Source organism: Lutra lutra, chromosome 5 (genome assembly GCF_902655055.1).
Source record: "Lutra lutra chromosome 5, mLutLut1.2, whole genome shotgun sequence".
In the NCBI taxonomy this organism is placed as follows: domain Eukaryota; kingdom Metazoa; phylum Chordata; class Mammalia; order Carnivora; family Mustelidae; genus Lutra; species Lutra lutra.
The window spans coordinates 50,517,699-50,533,675 of record NC_062282.1 but is presented as its reverse complement, the minus strand read 5'-3'; the positions used below and the strand labels follow the sequence as shown (position 1 = coordinate 50,533,675).

General features: G+C 40.7%; 1 protein-coding gene across 1 annotated transcript in view; it reads left to right on the top strand.

The window, feature by feature from the left end:
- The window catches only part of EBF1 (EBF transcription factor 1), a 389,084-nt gene that overhangs the window by 16,988 nt on the left and 356,119 nt on the right, over nt 1-15,977 (top strand). The window contains 1 exon segment of the mRNA XM_047728952.1: nt 8,235-8,303. Coding sequence (XP_047584908.1) covers nt 8,235-8,303 — 69 coding nt within the window.

The following is a 15,977-nucleotide window of genomic DNA, read 5'->3' as shown; positions in this document are numbered from 1 at the left end:
AGGAAGATGGATCTCGAACAATAGGCCAACTAATGTCTATGTATCATAGATTTGCATCTCATATCTGTACATGTTTGGACTATGCTAGAAATAATTCTATTCTTGAAATACTTAAAGATATATTATGCCTTTCACACATAAGCCTACCCCCTATTAACGCAGTTTATATTTTTTCTTGTTTTTAAAATTCATTGGTCCAAAGTATTTTATTATGCCGGTTGGTGTGCTCTACTGCTGATGTTCTTTCTATTTTTCAGAAACATAAAAATAGCAAAAATAAAATTCTCAAGCCACTGAAGGCAAATGATGATGTTTGTACTGTGTGGCTAAGAGGGAAAAGCCATATTCAAAATGTCATCCTGCTAATGTTACAGATTACGGTTTTCCTGGCTGCCTGTAGATGTGTAAGGGGTACTGTTTGTTTACCAGGCCGCCATGACCCTATTACACAAACCTGTCATCTATTGTGTGGCTAACAGTCTTTTAAATTGCAAATCTGATGCTCTTTAGGGGGCTTCAGGAAAAAAATTCTCACTTTCCTCACCATCCTATTTCTCTTGATTTCTTGCCTGTTGTAAGTGGAAGTTGGGATGTGCTGAATTTGCACCAGGGGTGCAAATGCAGGCTCAATTATAAGCATAAAATTAGAGTCTGTTCACCATTAATCAGCCTGGCTAATTGCTATGCACCACCATTAGCCATATGGTGTGAAAGACAGCTTGCTCTCCCCAAGATGAAATTTCTTCATTGCAGACATGAAATAGTGAGGGCCCTGGATTTTAAAATAGCTTGTTTTAGATATTTAATTTCTAAACAACTTTCTGCAGTGCCTTCTATCAAGGCTAACGGCACAATAAAACTTTGCATTTATGTCACAAAAGCTGTATATTTATAGTACATTGGAGCTATGGTAAAGGAGACACAGAGAATTTAGATCGACAAGAAAGGGCTTGGGTATTCTGTTTTGTTGCAGGCAATGAAAAAAAAAAGAAAAAAAAATCTGAAAAACACCAGGGGGCTGCGTCTCAGTTGGTTGCAAATTAAAAAAAAAAAAAAAAAAAAATATATATATATATATATATATATATATATTTTTTTTTATTCTGTTGAGAGGGTAACCCCATTGCATGACCTGGCTAAAGGACTTATGACCCTTAGATTGTACTTACTGTCTCTCTTTGAGGCAAAATCTCTTTGACTTGGTGGTATACAACTCTTCTTGTGGAATTCTGGGAAGGTTTCTGCATTTTTGGTGAATTGGGATCTACCATAGAGATTATCATTATATTTTGCTAGTACTTAGTGGTTAAATTCTTTAAAAAATATGCCACCCCAAGGATTTTTTAAAGTGGGAGTCCATAGGGATTTGATTATACTGCATCTCAACGTCCTATATTTAAATGTAAATGGAAAATAGGACCTATGCTTGGTAGGGGAGCCCTAGTCTTCACCCCCTCCCAGGCAGGCCAAAGTCAATTTTCTCCCTTTCCAGTGCACAGGACGGTTGCAGGGGATGGGTGCTCTGTTTAGGAGAGCATTTTTTTCTATTATCAGTGCCCAGCCTCTTGTGTGACCATGAGTTCCCAGGGCAAGCTCAGGGCAACCTCTTGATATAGTCTGTTCTTTCTTCCTCTTTTGCTGGCTTGTTCTGATTTTGTCCTTCAGATTTCTACTTAAGCATGGCTTTTTTCAGGAAAGTGTCCATGGCCCTTGGCCTGAGTTCTGTCTCCTTGTTATGCACTCCTATTATATCCCATGCTTTTCCTTCACAACAGTTGGCATGTTGTAACCATGTGTCCAGGTCCTGTCCTGCTTTGCTGAACAAAGAGCTCCTTGAAGGCAGAGAAGTCACTCAGCTTTCGTCTCTGCTTTAGTTGCCCCATGTGTGAAGTGGGGGGAAATGTTACTTCTCTCATAGGGTAGTTGTTAAGATTAAATGCTATGATCCCCATAAATACTTATCACAGTGCCTGATACGTGGTAAGTACTGAGTGTCCATTGTTACCGTGATAGGAAGAGCAGTAGTATTTGTAGTAACACCAGTGGAAACAGTAGTAGTAGTAGTACTAGTAACAGCTATGTCTGCCGTGTCTAGTTAAGTACCTGGTACATAGCTGCTCAGAGTGAAAGATGATAAGAGAACATTGGAGGGAAGTGAAGTGCCTAATACAGCATTAACATACTTTGTTCATTGGAGGTATGGTGGTTAAGGATATTTTCAGTCATTCTTGTAGCACCTACTGTGTGCAAAGCACTGTGGAACGCAGAGCCAAGGGACTGGTCCTGAAGTAGGAGAGGTTATAGGTTAGCCTGGGAGAGGACACCCCTCAGCAGATGACCAGGCTGCACTGTCTGTGATGAGGGGTGAAGCAAAGGACTGTGGCTATTCAGAGAAGGGAGGACATACCTGAAGGTGGGTGGTGGCCACAGGAATGAGGAGGGTGAGATAGGACAGGAATTTTAGAGGGTGTATGAAGAAGTGTTTGGGCCTATTTGTTGGTGGCCCTATTTCTGTGGGGAGACAGGTTTGCAGGTAGGTGGGCTAAGGCCTGGAGCTGGGAAGAGAGGGCAAAAGATAATGGGCATCAGAAATGTCTTTTCCCAAAGGTGGAGTCAAAGCTATGGGCTTACATGGGATTGGAAAAGGTGGGAGACTAGAAAGGTGGGAGACTATGGATATGTTCTTGGGGAGTGGTCAAATTTAGCAAGGAGGGAGAGTATGTTCAAGAATTAGGAGAAAGAACCTTGAGCATACAGGGCATCGAAATAAAAGGAGGGTGTTTCCAAGATGGGGGGCCATCCTCATGATAAGTCTTGGGAAGATCCAGGTGGACTTGAAGAGAGAAAAACACCAGAAAGTCACTGGTGAACTTTGAGAGAGGACATTCAAGTGAGTGCTGAGGCCTGGAAACCAGATTTTATGGGATTAGGTGGCAAGGAATGATGGTGACTCTGGCAAAGAGAAAAGTGGGCAGTGAAGAAACTAATTCAAGAGAAAAGGAGGTTTTTTTTTTTTTTTTTTAAGAGAGCGGGACAACTTGACAGTGCTTGTAAACTAAGGGAAGGAGTAAACTTATCACTAGTCAGACTATTCAGATAATTCGTGTATCTCATTCTGTAGCCAGTTGGGCTAAACAGGAAAGATAATCTTGTTTTCTGCAGTGAAGCTTAAGAGATTGAGGGAATGCTTTTCCCCAGTTGAGAGAGCCTCTGCTTCTAGGAAGAGATTCCACATCCCTATAATGAAGATCTGCAGGTCCCATGACTGGGAAGCATGTAAGCGTTGCTTGCCCTGGATTAGGAAGCTGTGTGTCAGCTCACAGGAGATAAGCCCCCGTGTCAGGCTGCTAAGGAGGACACTCATACGTTTGCTTTTCCCTGGGTGTGTGGAATTATCTGGGAGATGCATGCTCTGGCTAGGGAAAGGGATGCTGTCTTGAGTCTGAAGTGTTTGTAGGATACCAAGTGCTGGGGACCCACTCCTTTGACGCACTCCAATATGCTCTCCTGCCACTTGAGTTACAGGTTGAGAAGGATGTGAAATCGTGGGTTTCTGGCTCTGTGACCAAGCCAGTCAGGAAACTCCAAGGCCCCTGATACGTGCCCACTCTGGGGCTCAAATGCTGGGGCTGTGTCTGGTATAAGAGCCTAAGAAACAGTTTTCAGAGGATGAAGATAAGCAATGAGGGCATAATTGTCACTGTGATTTCTTTCATTAACACAGTAACTTATCCCATAAAATGCTCTCACGTCTGTGGTCCCAGGTACGGTGCTGGCTTAGCCTGAGTGCTCTTCTGCCTTAAACCTAAGCGAATCTATTCTCCTTTCATCCTGTCCTTTTTGGTGAATGCCTGTCTTGTGTGTGGTGGAGGTGGGGCCTACCTTTCTTGGTCCTTCTGAGTTCAGTAGAAGGAACTAGAAGGCAGCTAGGTTTAGAGAAGAGGTGAAAGAGAAGGGTGAGGAAAGACTGCGGGTGGGGAAGAAGGGCTGGTTCTTGCTCCGCTTGGCTCTGGGCTCAGAACTAGAAAGAGAGGGTGGGTAGATGTCAGCTCAGTCCACAGGAAGACATTTGTTCCCCAATTTAAGGTTGATTTTCAGTTTTCGAATAGGAAAGTAGTATTGCAGCACAGAGCAGAAGACTACAGAAGGATGGAAATGAAATATATACCCTCCATTCCTTCCCACTTCCTGTTCCACTCCCTACAGGTCACTTCTTGGAAGTTTCTATTCATTTATTCAAAGCCTATTTCCTGAGGATCTACTGTGCCTTGGGCTCCGTTCTAGCTGCAGTCTAGAAAAAATGGCCCAAGAGCCTGTCCTCATGGAGAGGCAGACAGCATAGAAGAAAATGAACATAAAATAGGATGTGATGAGTGCTAGGGAGAAAAGTGAGACAGGCTGAGGGAGGGCTCTGGAGCAGTTCTCCAAGGAAAGGCTCTTTAAGGTGGCAACTTTGTGTAGAGATTTGAGTGGAGTGAGGGGTGAACTGGCTTGTACCCAATTCTCTCTTCCTCCTCCCTCCCACTCTCTCTCTCATGCTTTCATTTTTTTCCTTCCCAGAAATAATACTGTACCACATACACTATTCAGCAGCTTGTCTTTCTCGATTCCTAATTTGATTTAGACTTCTTCCCACGAGAGTGTGTAAAAACCCACCTTCATCCTTTTTAATGCTGCACATCGTGCCGTATGACCATGCATACACACACATACATGTAGATGTGTGCACACATATATGTGCATATCTATATCTCTTTAAAGTAGGACTCATCCTGTAGATGCTATTTTGTCACTGCTCCAGGTGCGGAGCAGAGCCCAAGAGTCCCAGTTCAGAATGACGACTGTGTGGGGCGGTGGCATGACCCCCGACCCCCACGCCCCAGACAAGAAACCTGTGGGGAGGCCATTTTTTATACTTTGCATAAAGGGCTTTTTTCTTTTTTTTTTGATGGTAAGTGACCTTCAGCCCCTTTATTTTGTTTTCTCTTCTTTCCTTCATTACCTCCTTTATTCCTGTTCTGTCTTTCCTTCTACACTTCTGTTCTTCAGATCTGCCTTTGCCCCTGGGTCCCTTGGGGCCCAGCAGAGAGAAGTGGTTCTCGTTTATGCTGTGCTTCAATTCATCTGGCTGTGCTCAAGGGCATTTTTATTTTAAGGGGATGAAGAAAGTGCTTAAGTCAAAGGACAGATCTCAGGCTTAGTGTGGCACTTGCTTGGGGGAGGTGATTTGGTGTAAGGGTGGGATGGGAGTGAACTTTCCTTTCGTCAGCAGTGCCTGATCTGAGGGTCTGCTTGACTTCTCCTATCTGTCGCCTTCCCATTTCCTTGGATCGTATTTCCCCCAGTACATTATCATTCTTGAAGTCACCCGATCAATCAATCAATCAATCAATCAATTTATATTTGAGCTTCTTCATTCTATTTCAGTCCTTACACTACTCATTAGGTAAATAAAATTGACAGTTTCTTCCTTTATGGAGCATACAGATTAGTGGGAGAGCAGGGTGAGAGGAGAGAGAGTCATGAAACAAACATTCATGTAAGAATATAATTTGCATTGTGTTACATGTCCTGAAAGAAAAAACCAGAAGGAACCTAAAGGGGGTCAGGGCCAGCCTCTCTGGAAAGGGAGCGTAGAGGCTGAGGCCTGAACAGGGAGTAGAGGCTGGCTAACCAAGGAGGGGCTGGAGGAGGAACTGACCAGGCCAGGAGGCCTGGGCCTGAGGTCAGACTGAGTGAGGCATATCAGGAGACTGAAACTGGCCAGTGTGTTTGGAGCTTCACAGATCAGAGGAGAGTGACAGGAGGCTGGACAGTAGTCTGGCATCATGGATCACCATAGATCTATTCTGAGTGCACTGGGAAGCCATTAAGAGGTCTTGGGCAGTGAAGTGATACAGTCCCATTAACATTTTGAAAAGAGCCTTCTGGCTGTTTTAGGAAGTAAAGAGTGGAGGCAGCAGGGCTAGATGGGAGGCCACTGCAGAAGTTCAAGTGAAGAATGAAAGCGACGTAGATGAAGGTGATGGCCGTGAGGAGAGAGAGAGACAGGCAGGACATGCAGATTCTACTTGGAAGCAGCCATCTCTGGGGGAACGAGCCCCTGGAGGACACTGAGTCTGGGTAGGACCCGGTGAGGGTTCCACCATCGGGAACCTGCATGGCCCACTCACCGTTTGAGAAAAAAAGTGGGGGGAATGGAAAATGATGAGAAGAAATAGGCCTTCCCATCCACTGGTTTTGTCCCTGGGTAAAGAGGACGTGGGATGTGTTGATAGGCAGCTGCTAGAGACCTGCTGCTTCTGGGGTAGCTGGGGGGCAGCTTTGCTCAGGTTCAGAGGAAAAGGAAGTTGGAGGAGGCAGGAGCAGGGAGTGGTGATGAGGCTGGCCTTCATGCACCACTTAGTAGGACCAAGTCACAGAGCCCAGCTTTATACCCTGACTGCACGGAATCTGCACCCTGCTCATTAGAGGTGGGCACCATGGTTGTCACATCGTATAGATGAGGAAACTAAGTTTCTGTGGGGTGGAATACCTTGCTTAAGGTGGCACAGGTAGCTCTGTCTGATTCTGGAGCCAGTGTTGTTAACCACCGTGCTCTTCTGGCAGGCCCTTGAAATGTACGTGTAGGGGATTAGAGTTAAGGGATGATGGAATTTCGTTTTTAAATTATTATTTTTTTTTGCAAGCATTCCAATGACCGCACTTCTCATTCCCTTGTTTCCTCATCTGTTTCATGGGCACTGGGTTACTTTGGGCTTTCTAGCCCCATAGTCCTGGTATTTTAGAGTATAAGCCTAAAAGAAAATAGTCCTCTTTGAATCAGAAAGGGAAAGGCCAAAAGGTAGATGAAGTGAACTTCAGCCGGGGCTTTGACAAAGGAAATACGGTTCTTAACTATTGCTTTCCGAAGATATGAGAGACAAAGAGAATTAACACCAAATTTGGAAGCTGATTCTCTTCTCAGAGATATAGTTAGGAATGAGACTTCCCAACTTTGGTGAAAGGCTCTCTATCCAGGAGTATATTTCTGGGTCCTAAAAATGAAATTCAATTCAATGTTTGGTTCTCTCCAGCAGCTTTCTAAATTTAGGCCCTATGATTCACTAAGTAAAATGTGTGTGTGTGTGTGTGTGTGTGTGTGTGTGTGTGTGTGTATGCACATGCCTGTGTAAGAAAGAGGGAGGAAAGTGCATATTTTATTTGTGGCACGTGTTAACGTATAACCCTTGGATAACTTCCTCACTTCCTTGACTGATCAAACACAAGGTTTATAGTGTCCCCCTGGGTGTAGACTGACCAGTGTGCACATATTTTATTTGCAAACAAGTCTCAGATGGATAGTTTTCCTCTGACCATGGGTAATTCTCAAAAAACCTTAATTCTGCTCCCCTCCCCCAGAAGCATCCCAGTTTTACAGAAATGGACAGTCTTTTCGTCACAGCTGGGGTGGGATTTTGATAGTGGGTGCTTTTCTTGCTCATGGCTGCTTTTTCTCTAACCTAATTAAGGGCCTCCATTGTGAGGTCTGTGCTAGCCTTTGGATCAACTGTCCATAATACGTCCAGAAAACTTAAATGGTGTCCAGCACAGGACACAGAAGCCAGACAACATGTGGATCTCCACTTTCTTTTATCTCGCCTCTTCTTCGTCTTCATTATTATGTTGTACTTTTATTCTCATGAGAATGGTTCAAAAGCAAACAGTTACAGCTTTAGGATTTTGGGCAGGCTGAGGTTGAAGGAAACGTCTCCCTTGAAAGGGAAAGGAGAAGAAAAAGGAATCCATTTAATACAGAATGACTGGAGGGGGAGAAATCACTCATACCTCATTATTGACGCGTTCCACACAATTAGTGTGATCTTGAGGGAAGAACGTTTGAGCCACCCACAACCCTGAATATTCTCATTGGGTAGAGGTAATAATAATGCATTTCACAGTGAACTCTTCAATAGTGCGGGCAGTGATGGGGAGACCCCATCTTAGGGCTGTCAGTCGTGGCTCCAGGAGAGTCCCTCTTCTTCCCTCCTTCTTTGTTCAGGGAGAGGTTAAGCCTGGCCATTAACCCATAGACGACCCACATAGAATTTTCTGTCCCAGGGATCCGTTGATTGCCAGGTATGGCTTTGTGGTAATTCTAGCATCTGCAACCCGCAATTTGAACCTTCTGTCTGCCTAAATGATGATTTTACATTGTAATGGTTGTACTAAATCCTTTCGCTTTTGCTCCATAGCCGCTGTTGTGACAAGAAGAGCTGTGGCAACCGAAATGAGACTCCCTCAGATCCAGTGATAATTGACAGGTAGGGACCACTCTACTTTCACTGGATTCTTATTCCTCATTATAATGAAACACCTGCCTTGTGTTGCTCATGGGCCAGGGTGAGAAACGCATGTGGCCGAAATGTGCCTGTTGGTCATGGCGAGCCTGCGCCGAGCTTTTGCGATTCCTGGGAAAACTATATGGAATGTTCTTTGGAGGCCCGTGTTCTTGGATTGCTTCGGTTTTGTATCTGATTCATGCTCTTAAAGGAATATTTTTTTTTTCTTTCCTGACTTTCTGTGGCTCAATCCTCATGCTGTGCCAGGAAGCTACAGAAATAAAATAATAATAGTTTGTGATTTATGAAATGTGGTTGGGTGCTTATAAATATTTAACTTCTATTTGAAAAATGTTTGAATCATTATCACTTTTAGCTACAGTAGTTCTGTTGGACGTAATCCATCTACATTTTAAGGTTTTATTTATGCATAAAAGCAGTTTTAAAGAGACCTGTGAACCAAGACTTTCTCCTGTTATCTCCCGACGTTTGATGGTAGCTCATACTGTATTGTAGGTTGATTAATTTATCCTGCTTGTCTTAATTATTGTGTTTTTAAACAGATCCATATTACTAATCTGACATGGCCAAGTAAATCACTGTAGAACAATAAATCTGTTTTAGTTGTTTGGTGCAATTTGGAGTCAGTGTGTGCACATATTATGCGAAGTCGCACTCCAAATATTCATTTTACATTTTAATTATTGAAATTCATTGTATGGAAACATGTATGATAAGTCATTTGTTACATAGCATTACTCATTGAGAGTTAAATGGCCTGGAAGGTTTATAGATATAGTCAGTTGTCAGCTAGGGAAAGAGCTCGCACCCTCCACGAGCTGGAAAAGCATCTTGCAAATTAGACTGACTGATCCCTCATTGAGGAAATTAACAGCTGAACAAAAGTTCCTCTTTGGGTTTGGTAACAATGATTTTTACCAAAAAATAAAAAACCAAAAAAAAAAAAAAAAAACCAAAAACACAACCCCCAAACCAAACCAAACAACAACAAAAAAACTCCTATATATCTGTGTTCCCAGTTCTTTACCTTTTGGGGCTTACTTTATTGTTTTTCAGTTAACAGAAAAACAGCTTCATCATAATTTATGTCAAAACATTGATTTGTTGATTTTGATTCATGCGATTCTCCAGGCTTCAACCCAATTTTGATTACCAACTAGCTTTATAAAGCTTACATTTCAATCAGATATTTTAACCAAGTTTCTCTCTGATATTCACCCAAAACATACACCTTTGCTTGATAACTGAGTATTAATAGACTCAATTCAAAGTTAATACACGTGGACGTTTCGTGTGCAGTGAGGTCGTATGCCACCTGTAGGGCTAGATCAGTATGTTTATCCACGCAAGCAGACAGGCCATTAGAGTAATGCCTTTTTTTTTCTGCAATGGAAGAGAAGTCTTCAAATGAAAAAGGTCAAAACTAAATATAACCTTTATGCTGTTTGTTTTATTTAAAGCCATCTCTTCGAAATACCATTTGTTATTTTAGGCAAGTTTTTCTTAATGCTTCTGTTAAAAAGAAAGTGTTCTGATCAAAGGACCAGCCCAAATAGTCCCCCAAACTTTGAAACTATCAGCGTTCTGTTCTGCCGCACAGTTCCTTTTGGTGTGGATGATGACAAGCACCGGACCTTGCCACCCGCAATGAAAACACTTCTTTTGCTTGTGAATGGGTTAAGCTTTTAAGTTCTTCATTTGGTTTTAAGCCGTGACTCTGATATGGAAGGTTGATATGACTGTGGTTTGAATAACATTTGATTTTGACCTGTTCTTGTGGGTTGCGATGGCATAAGAAACTTGACTCAGCAGCGCTGTAATTAGCCCGGCCCGTGTTTTTGAAACAGGATTGTGTTACCTGGATTGCATTAGTGTGCCTTCTATTGTTGCCGCCTAGCATCTGTCCCAGTAGGGTACTTAAAACCTTTTCTTGGCTGGGGTAGTTCAAACAATTTAGGCAAAATAAGTATGCACTTTATACTGTTGGTGGCTTGAGAGATATTACTCATGACATTTCTCCTTTTCATTTTTTCCCGTTTTGGTTTGACAAAGTAGAAATGTGTAGCCAATGTTGGTCTCTTAAGAAAGGAGTATTTTAAAACCGGCTGAAACCTAGTGGATCTGCAGAAACCTCAACATATGTTTATTTGCTGGCGATTGCCACTGTCTCCCATGAACTGTCTTTTCAAGCAGTGATGCCAGCTGATATGCAAAACCCCATTTAGCTATTTTTATTTGCATCTGAGTTTTCAGAATTTATTTGTCCTTGAGTCTGCCAAAGGTTTTTAAAAGCTCCAGCCCTGTCGCTGCTGATATGTGAAACTTTCATTTTTAACAATGAGAGAAGAAAATAACAACAAGAAAAGAACTCACACGAGGAAGGGCAAAATAGAAAAGATTTTTCAATTCCATAAAATTGCTGCAAAGGAAAAAAAAATGATGGCAACCGTGTTTGAATTTCATAGTTTCCAATTTGATTCTATATTACCGATTGCATAATATCTGCGTTACGTGCTTAGGGTTTGATTTGCTTTCAGATTTATGGATGTGAATCTCTGCATATTTTGCAAAAATAGGTTATGGGGCCTGCATTCAGTAGCAACAGTAACTGTTTTTACAAGATGCACACAATATGCAATTATGGAGCTGGAAGTACAGGCAATCACTGCGTTAGGATTTAGCATAGTTTTAACACGAAGTCACCTTTTGGGCACCAATAATTTTTAGCTCCCTTGGCTTGTCCTTCGGATTTTGGAAGAACACTGCTATTTTTATCAGTCAAAAGACTTTTAGCAGTGGTTATTCAGGAAAACTATTTATAGGATAGATAGAAGAGGTTTTCTGGTCATACGGCAATGGTGTAGGCTAAGCTATTTCTGTGTTAAATTTTGGCTGTATTTTTTGCTGCCAGTGATTTGGGGACATCAGCTTGGCGTATTCTATCAAAAAGGTGGAATTAACAATATCAGCAGTTGCATGTTGTGATTTAGAACGTGGGTTTTTGCCTTCCTTCTTTTATAAGAGCATGCCACAAAGTGAGAAAAATATGACCCAAATTCTTTTTACATTTGTGTCAATTTGTCAAGTCACTCCCAAAAAGTTTAGAGGAAATTTCTGTAAATGTAGAAAGTGTGCCTGTGGAATTGACTGCCAGGTTATATTTTGGCCTGATGCCAAATGACTTGATTAAGAATTATAAAGACCAGAATGTGCCCAGCGATCCAGATATTTGGGCTGCATAGACGTGGAAAAAAGTCATGTGTGTTATGTTTAATAACCGATGACCAGGAACTAATAACAGCAAATTTCATTATCATTGAGGTAAATGTGGTAATTATTGTTAAAGTAAAAAGTAAAAACTGACTTGCTGTTATTAGATTAAGGTGGAGATTGATTTAACATATTCACTCAGTAACTCATATTTGAATTTAAAAGGTTTGCAATAAAATTCATGTTTAGAAATTGAATAAATTGTAGTTTTATTACCACATTGGATATCCTTGTGTCCTAACCTTTTTCCTTGGAGTTATCTTAGTTCAATAAATAAAACCTCATTAGACTATTCCCATTTCAACGAGTTTATTAAATTTTGCAGGAGTAATTAGCATAAGCTGTGCTAATTTTTCTGGAAGACTAATGAGGGAGGTTTTTAATTAGGTTTACTTTGTAAGAATCAGAAAAGATGGTAATGACAAAAGTCACACAGGGTAGTCTGAATTGGGAACCCAGTTTTTCTGAATCTATTAAAAAAGTCTTCCCTTTTCTACATAGAAACTTCTTTATAAATACTTGAACTGAATATAGTAAGTGTGCAGACTGTTATTCTGTATCTGGTTGGTTAGGGTTACCGTCCATTCTTGATGTGCTTCACAAAACTCTTTATTTTCCTATCCTTGACTCACTAAACTATCTTTGAGCAATGATACGGTCAAATACAGATGGTCCTACAAAAACATTTCTTTCTCTGAATTACACAAGTTATACTATAGGATTCCTTTTGCACAGAGCCCTGAAGTTTTTGGCCAGATTAGCTGTGCTTATTTCCGGTAGGGCAGGATAGGGTACGGCTCAATATTTGTTTGTTTGTTTGGTTTTTCAATTTAGGATCAGTGTGATTGATGAAATAGACCAGTAAGTCTAGGAACAAAGTAAGTGCCCAATTTTTCATGTCCTTGCACTGTGGATCCTGGGTTGTTAACACGTGGAATTTTTTCTTTTAATAGATAGAAATAATAAAGGGTGAGATTCCTCCTCAGATTATGTTTTCCTCTCTCATGTGAATTTAGACATAGTCCTTTTGAGATGTAACATGGCTTGAATAGCCTGCACGTTTTGAGTTCCTCAGCGGCTGGTATTATAAACATGGATTTTTAGAGCCTGTTGACTAATATACCTCTAAAAATTTTGGATTTGCTTATTATAACTTTAACAGATTTGTTTTTCTTTTCCATTTATAAGATTCCTGGGTCTATGTTTGAGATGTAAGCCTTGTGATACATTTTTTAAAAAATACATGAATTTTATAACATGAAAAACCCAATTTGTTTAGAATTATGGCTCTTCAGGCCACACTGACCCAAGGAGGTCCTGAAAAAAAAAAAAAAAAAAAACAACCAAAAAAAAAAAAAAAAAGCCTGTATTTGTCTTTTCCAGGATTGTCTAAAGATCTTCCATATCTCGATCACTTTCATTTAAGGAACAGTAGTTGGATTTGCTTTATGATTATTGTCTGAAATAGAACGTTCAGGAGTGAAAATAATACAATGCTTATTTTACCTATTGAATTTACATGACATACAGCATATGAAAAGCCAATATCAGGGTTGTACAGAGAAGAAATTTTTCTCAAGATCTGTTCTTCAACGGAGAGGTCTAAATACTATGACTGAACTTTTTAGAAAAGTCCAGTATTGTCTTATCAACATCTAATTTCCTGATGAAATTGGCCCGATATATTTATATAACGGGAAGACAACAGTAAAACTTTAGAATTCCCATAGAGTTGGGTCGGGTGTGTTATCAAGTCCTCAACTCTGTGAACATAACATATACTTCGTTGCAAATGAGGCTTTTCCTCAGAGTTTCATTTCGTTGACCCTTCAACTCTTATTATTTTGGCCTCTACCCAGTTCTTAGAAGGGCCAGCCACTGCATATAATCGCAATGTAAGATACACAACTTGCTGTCTGGGGCGTGAACAAGCAGAGGTAGAAATGCATTTCTTGGAGTTCTGATAAGCCTTTATACCATCTGATTTCTTAACCTTGAAGGCTCGGTTAAAATAAAAGGAGGAGGACTTCAGCCTTTAAAATTGCCCCAGGCAGGATAATTGCTGTCTTCTCGGTTGGATAGAGAGGTTTGCATTTTTCCAAATGTGAGAAGCCAGCATTGACATGGAGCCTGAATTTATGATTGTTTATTAACCCTAGTGTATTTAAACATTTGTTTTCTCAGTGGGAATTCCTATGTGATTATTAGTGATGAGACTTATGTGAGAGAGTATCACTCTAAATTTTATCACATATCAGATAATACTATTCTGAATATGAGATGAGCCGTGTACATTTGTGTGCAGTTTGCTACCATGATAAGAAAATAGCAAATACAATAAGCTAATAGCAGTCTGTATTCCATTTGCTATCAGCTATTCCCAAATACACAGCCAGGATGCATTAACATGCATTTCAAATATGCTGACAATATATCATAATGCAAAGTACTTTTACATGGTATAATACTACTGCAGACACTATAATGAACAACAGTGGTTTTCCTGTAAAGGAAGTAATGGCAGCAACTTCCAAGAAATGTATTTAACGAAGCTTCAGAGAATCAGCAGTGTGTGTGTGTGTGTGTGTGTGTGTGTGTGTGTGTAACTGGCCTGGGCATCTGCTTGTGGTGGGGGTTTTTAATCCCATGTCCTCATAACTTTGCTTTTGTAACAGTTTTGGAAAAATACAGAAAAGCAGTACAAAGTCCCCTGTGTGTCATCTAGCAACTTTGCATAGTCAGTTTGTGATGAGAATATATCATTATATTAAATACGCTTTTACTTTTCTAACCAAAGTTGCTTAGAATGAGGAAAAAAAAAAAAAAAAAAACCCAAACCCTCCCCAAGGGCAACTCTCCATTGATAAATTCCCCTCACTCCTCCCTACAGCCGGGACCTGACCAAACTCTCTAAGAAGAGCTGACCAGATTTTAAAAAGTCCATTTAGAGTTTCCTTCAGATAAAGAGATGGTATTTTGGTCATTTTAACTGGCAGGAAGTATTATCTGAAATAGAGTGCTAATTCCTCATTCTCTTCTCTCCCCCATCCTAGCCCTCGTTTTACAAACTGGGTAACTTTATCCTGTTCTGGACAATATAACAGCGACCTAAATACTCCAGTTGCAATCAATGAAATATGGTGAACAGTACAGGTTTGTTTTTGGTAGCTTACTGGCTTTAAAGGTGTGGGTAGATGAAGATAAATCTTCCTTGCAAACTCTCCAGTTACAAGCCTTTGTCCAGAAGCAAATGAAGGTTTTAATGTTACAGTACTTATTGTAATAGAATTTTAATTGCCTTAATCCTGCTAAAGTGTGAAGCTGAGTGTGTGTGCATATGTGTGTGTGTTCTTCATGGGGAGGGGAGTCAAGCCAGAAAAAAAAACCCTGCATATTTTCAATGGGGGATGGGGTCACATATGGTAAATGATGCAAACTTAATGAACCTGATTCGGGGAGAAAAGAATGTCACCGACGTTTCATCCGTGTAATCTATACTCTACTTTCAGTGGGAACCGAGTGGTCTTCACTGTGCTTTGGGGATTTTTATTTTTGAAGGTGAAGTGCTTCGTTTCAGTTCCAAACTTGCCTGCAAACCCTACTTGGAAAGACTTAACTAGACAAGCTGGCAAATTATATAGCTTGATCCCACACAATAACCTCCAAAATGGCACTCGGTAACTATACCATCCTGCTAACTGTTGGAGGCACAATAGTTTTGTAATATAATATAAAGTAATAGTGTTAGCCAACACATCTTTAATAAGATATTGTTCGTGCCTTTGCCATATGCTACAGAGCAGGCTCTCACTCGGTGGGCCTTTTGATTCCTCTCAATAAGATTATTTCAAATACTCTAATCCTGAATCATTGACATGAATACAAAAGCCTAGTGACATCTAATAGATGCCTCTTAGCTTTGCTTTTCCTCTTGTTCCTTTCCTTTTTCTTCTCTTTTTACCTGACAAAAAGCTTATAGACACTTGGGCTCTGTCTCTCAGTAGCAGCATGGGGGGCTCCTCGTGAAGTATAAAGGAGGAAAAAGGACTGACAGAGGCCCGATAAGCTACAGAGTGAAGGACCATAGATTAAAAGTAAATGCCAGTAAATCCTACCCTGTACACTTACTTGTTCTTTTATTGTTTTCTTTAACACTTTCCGTGCCAGGGCAGAGAAAAAAGAGACAATAACAATTAAATTGCACAATGCATTTTTAACTTGGACACGGTCGCTGTACACATTGTAGAGAGTTTTGGCAAGAGTCTCAGATTTTGGTTCATGGAAAGTTTGTAGTGGTTTAGAAAAAATGCCCTTTAATCAATACCAAGAATCCTTCGAGAACTTTTTGCTCATTTGCTGTTCGAC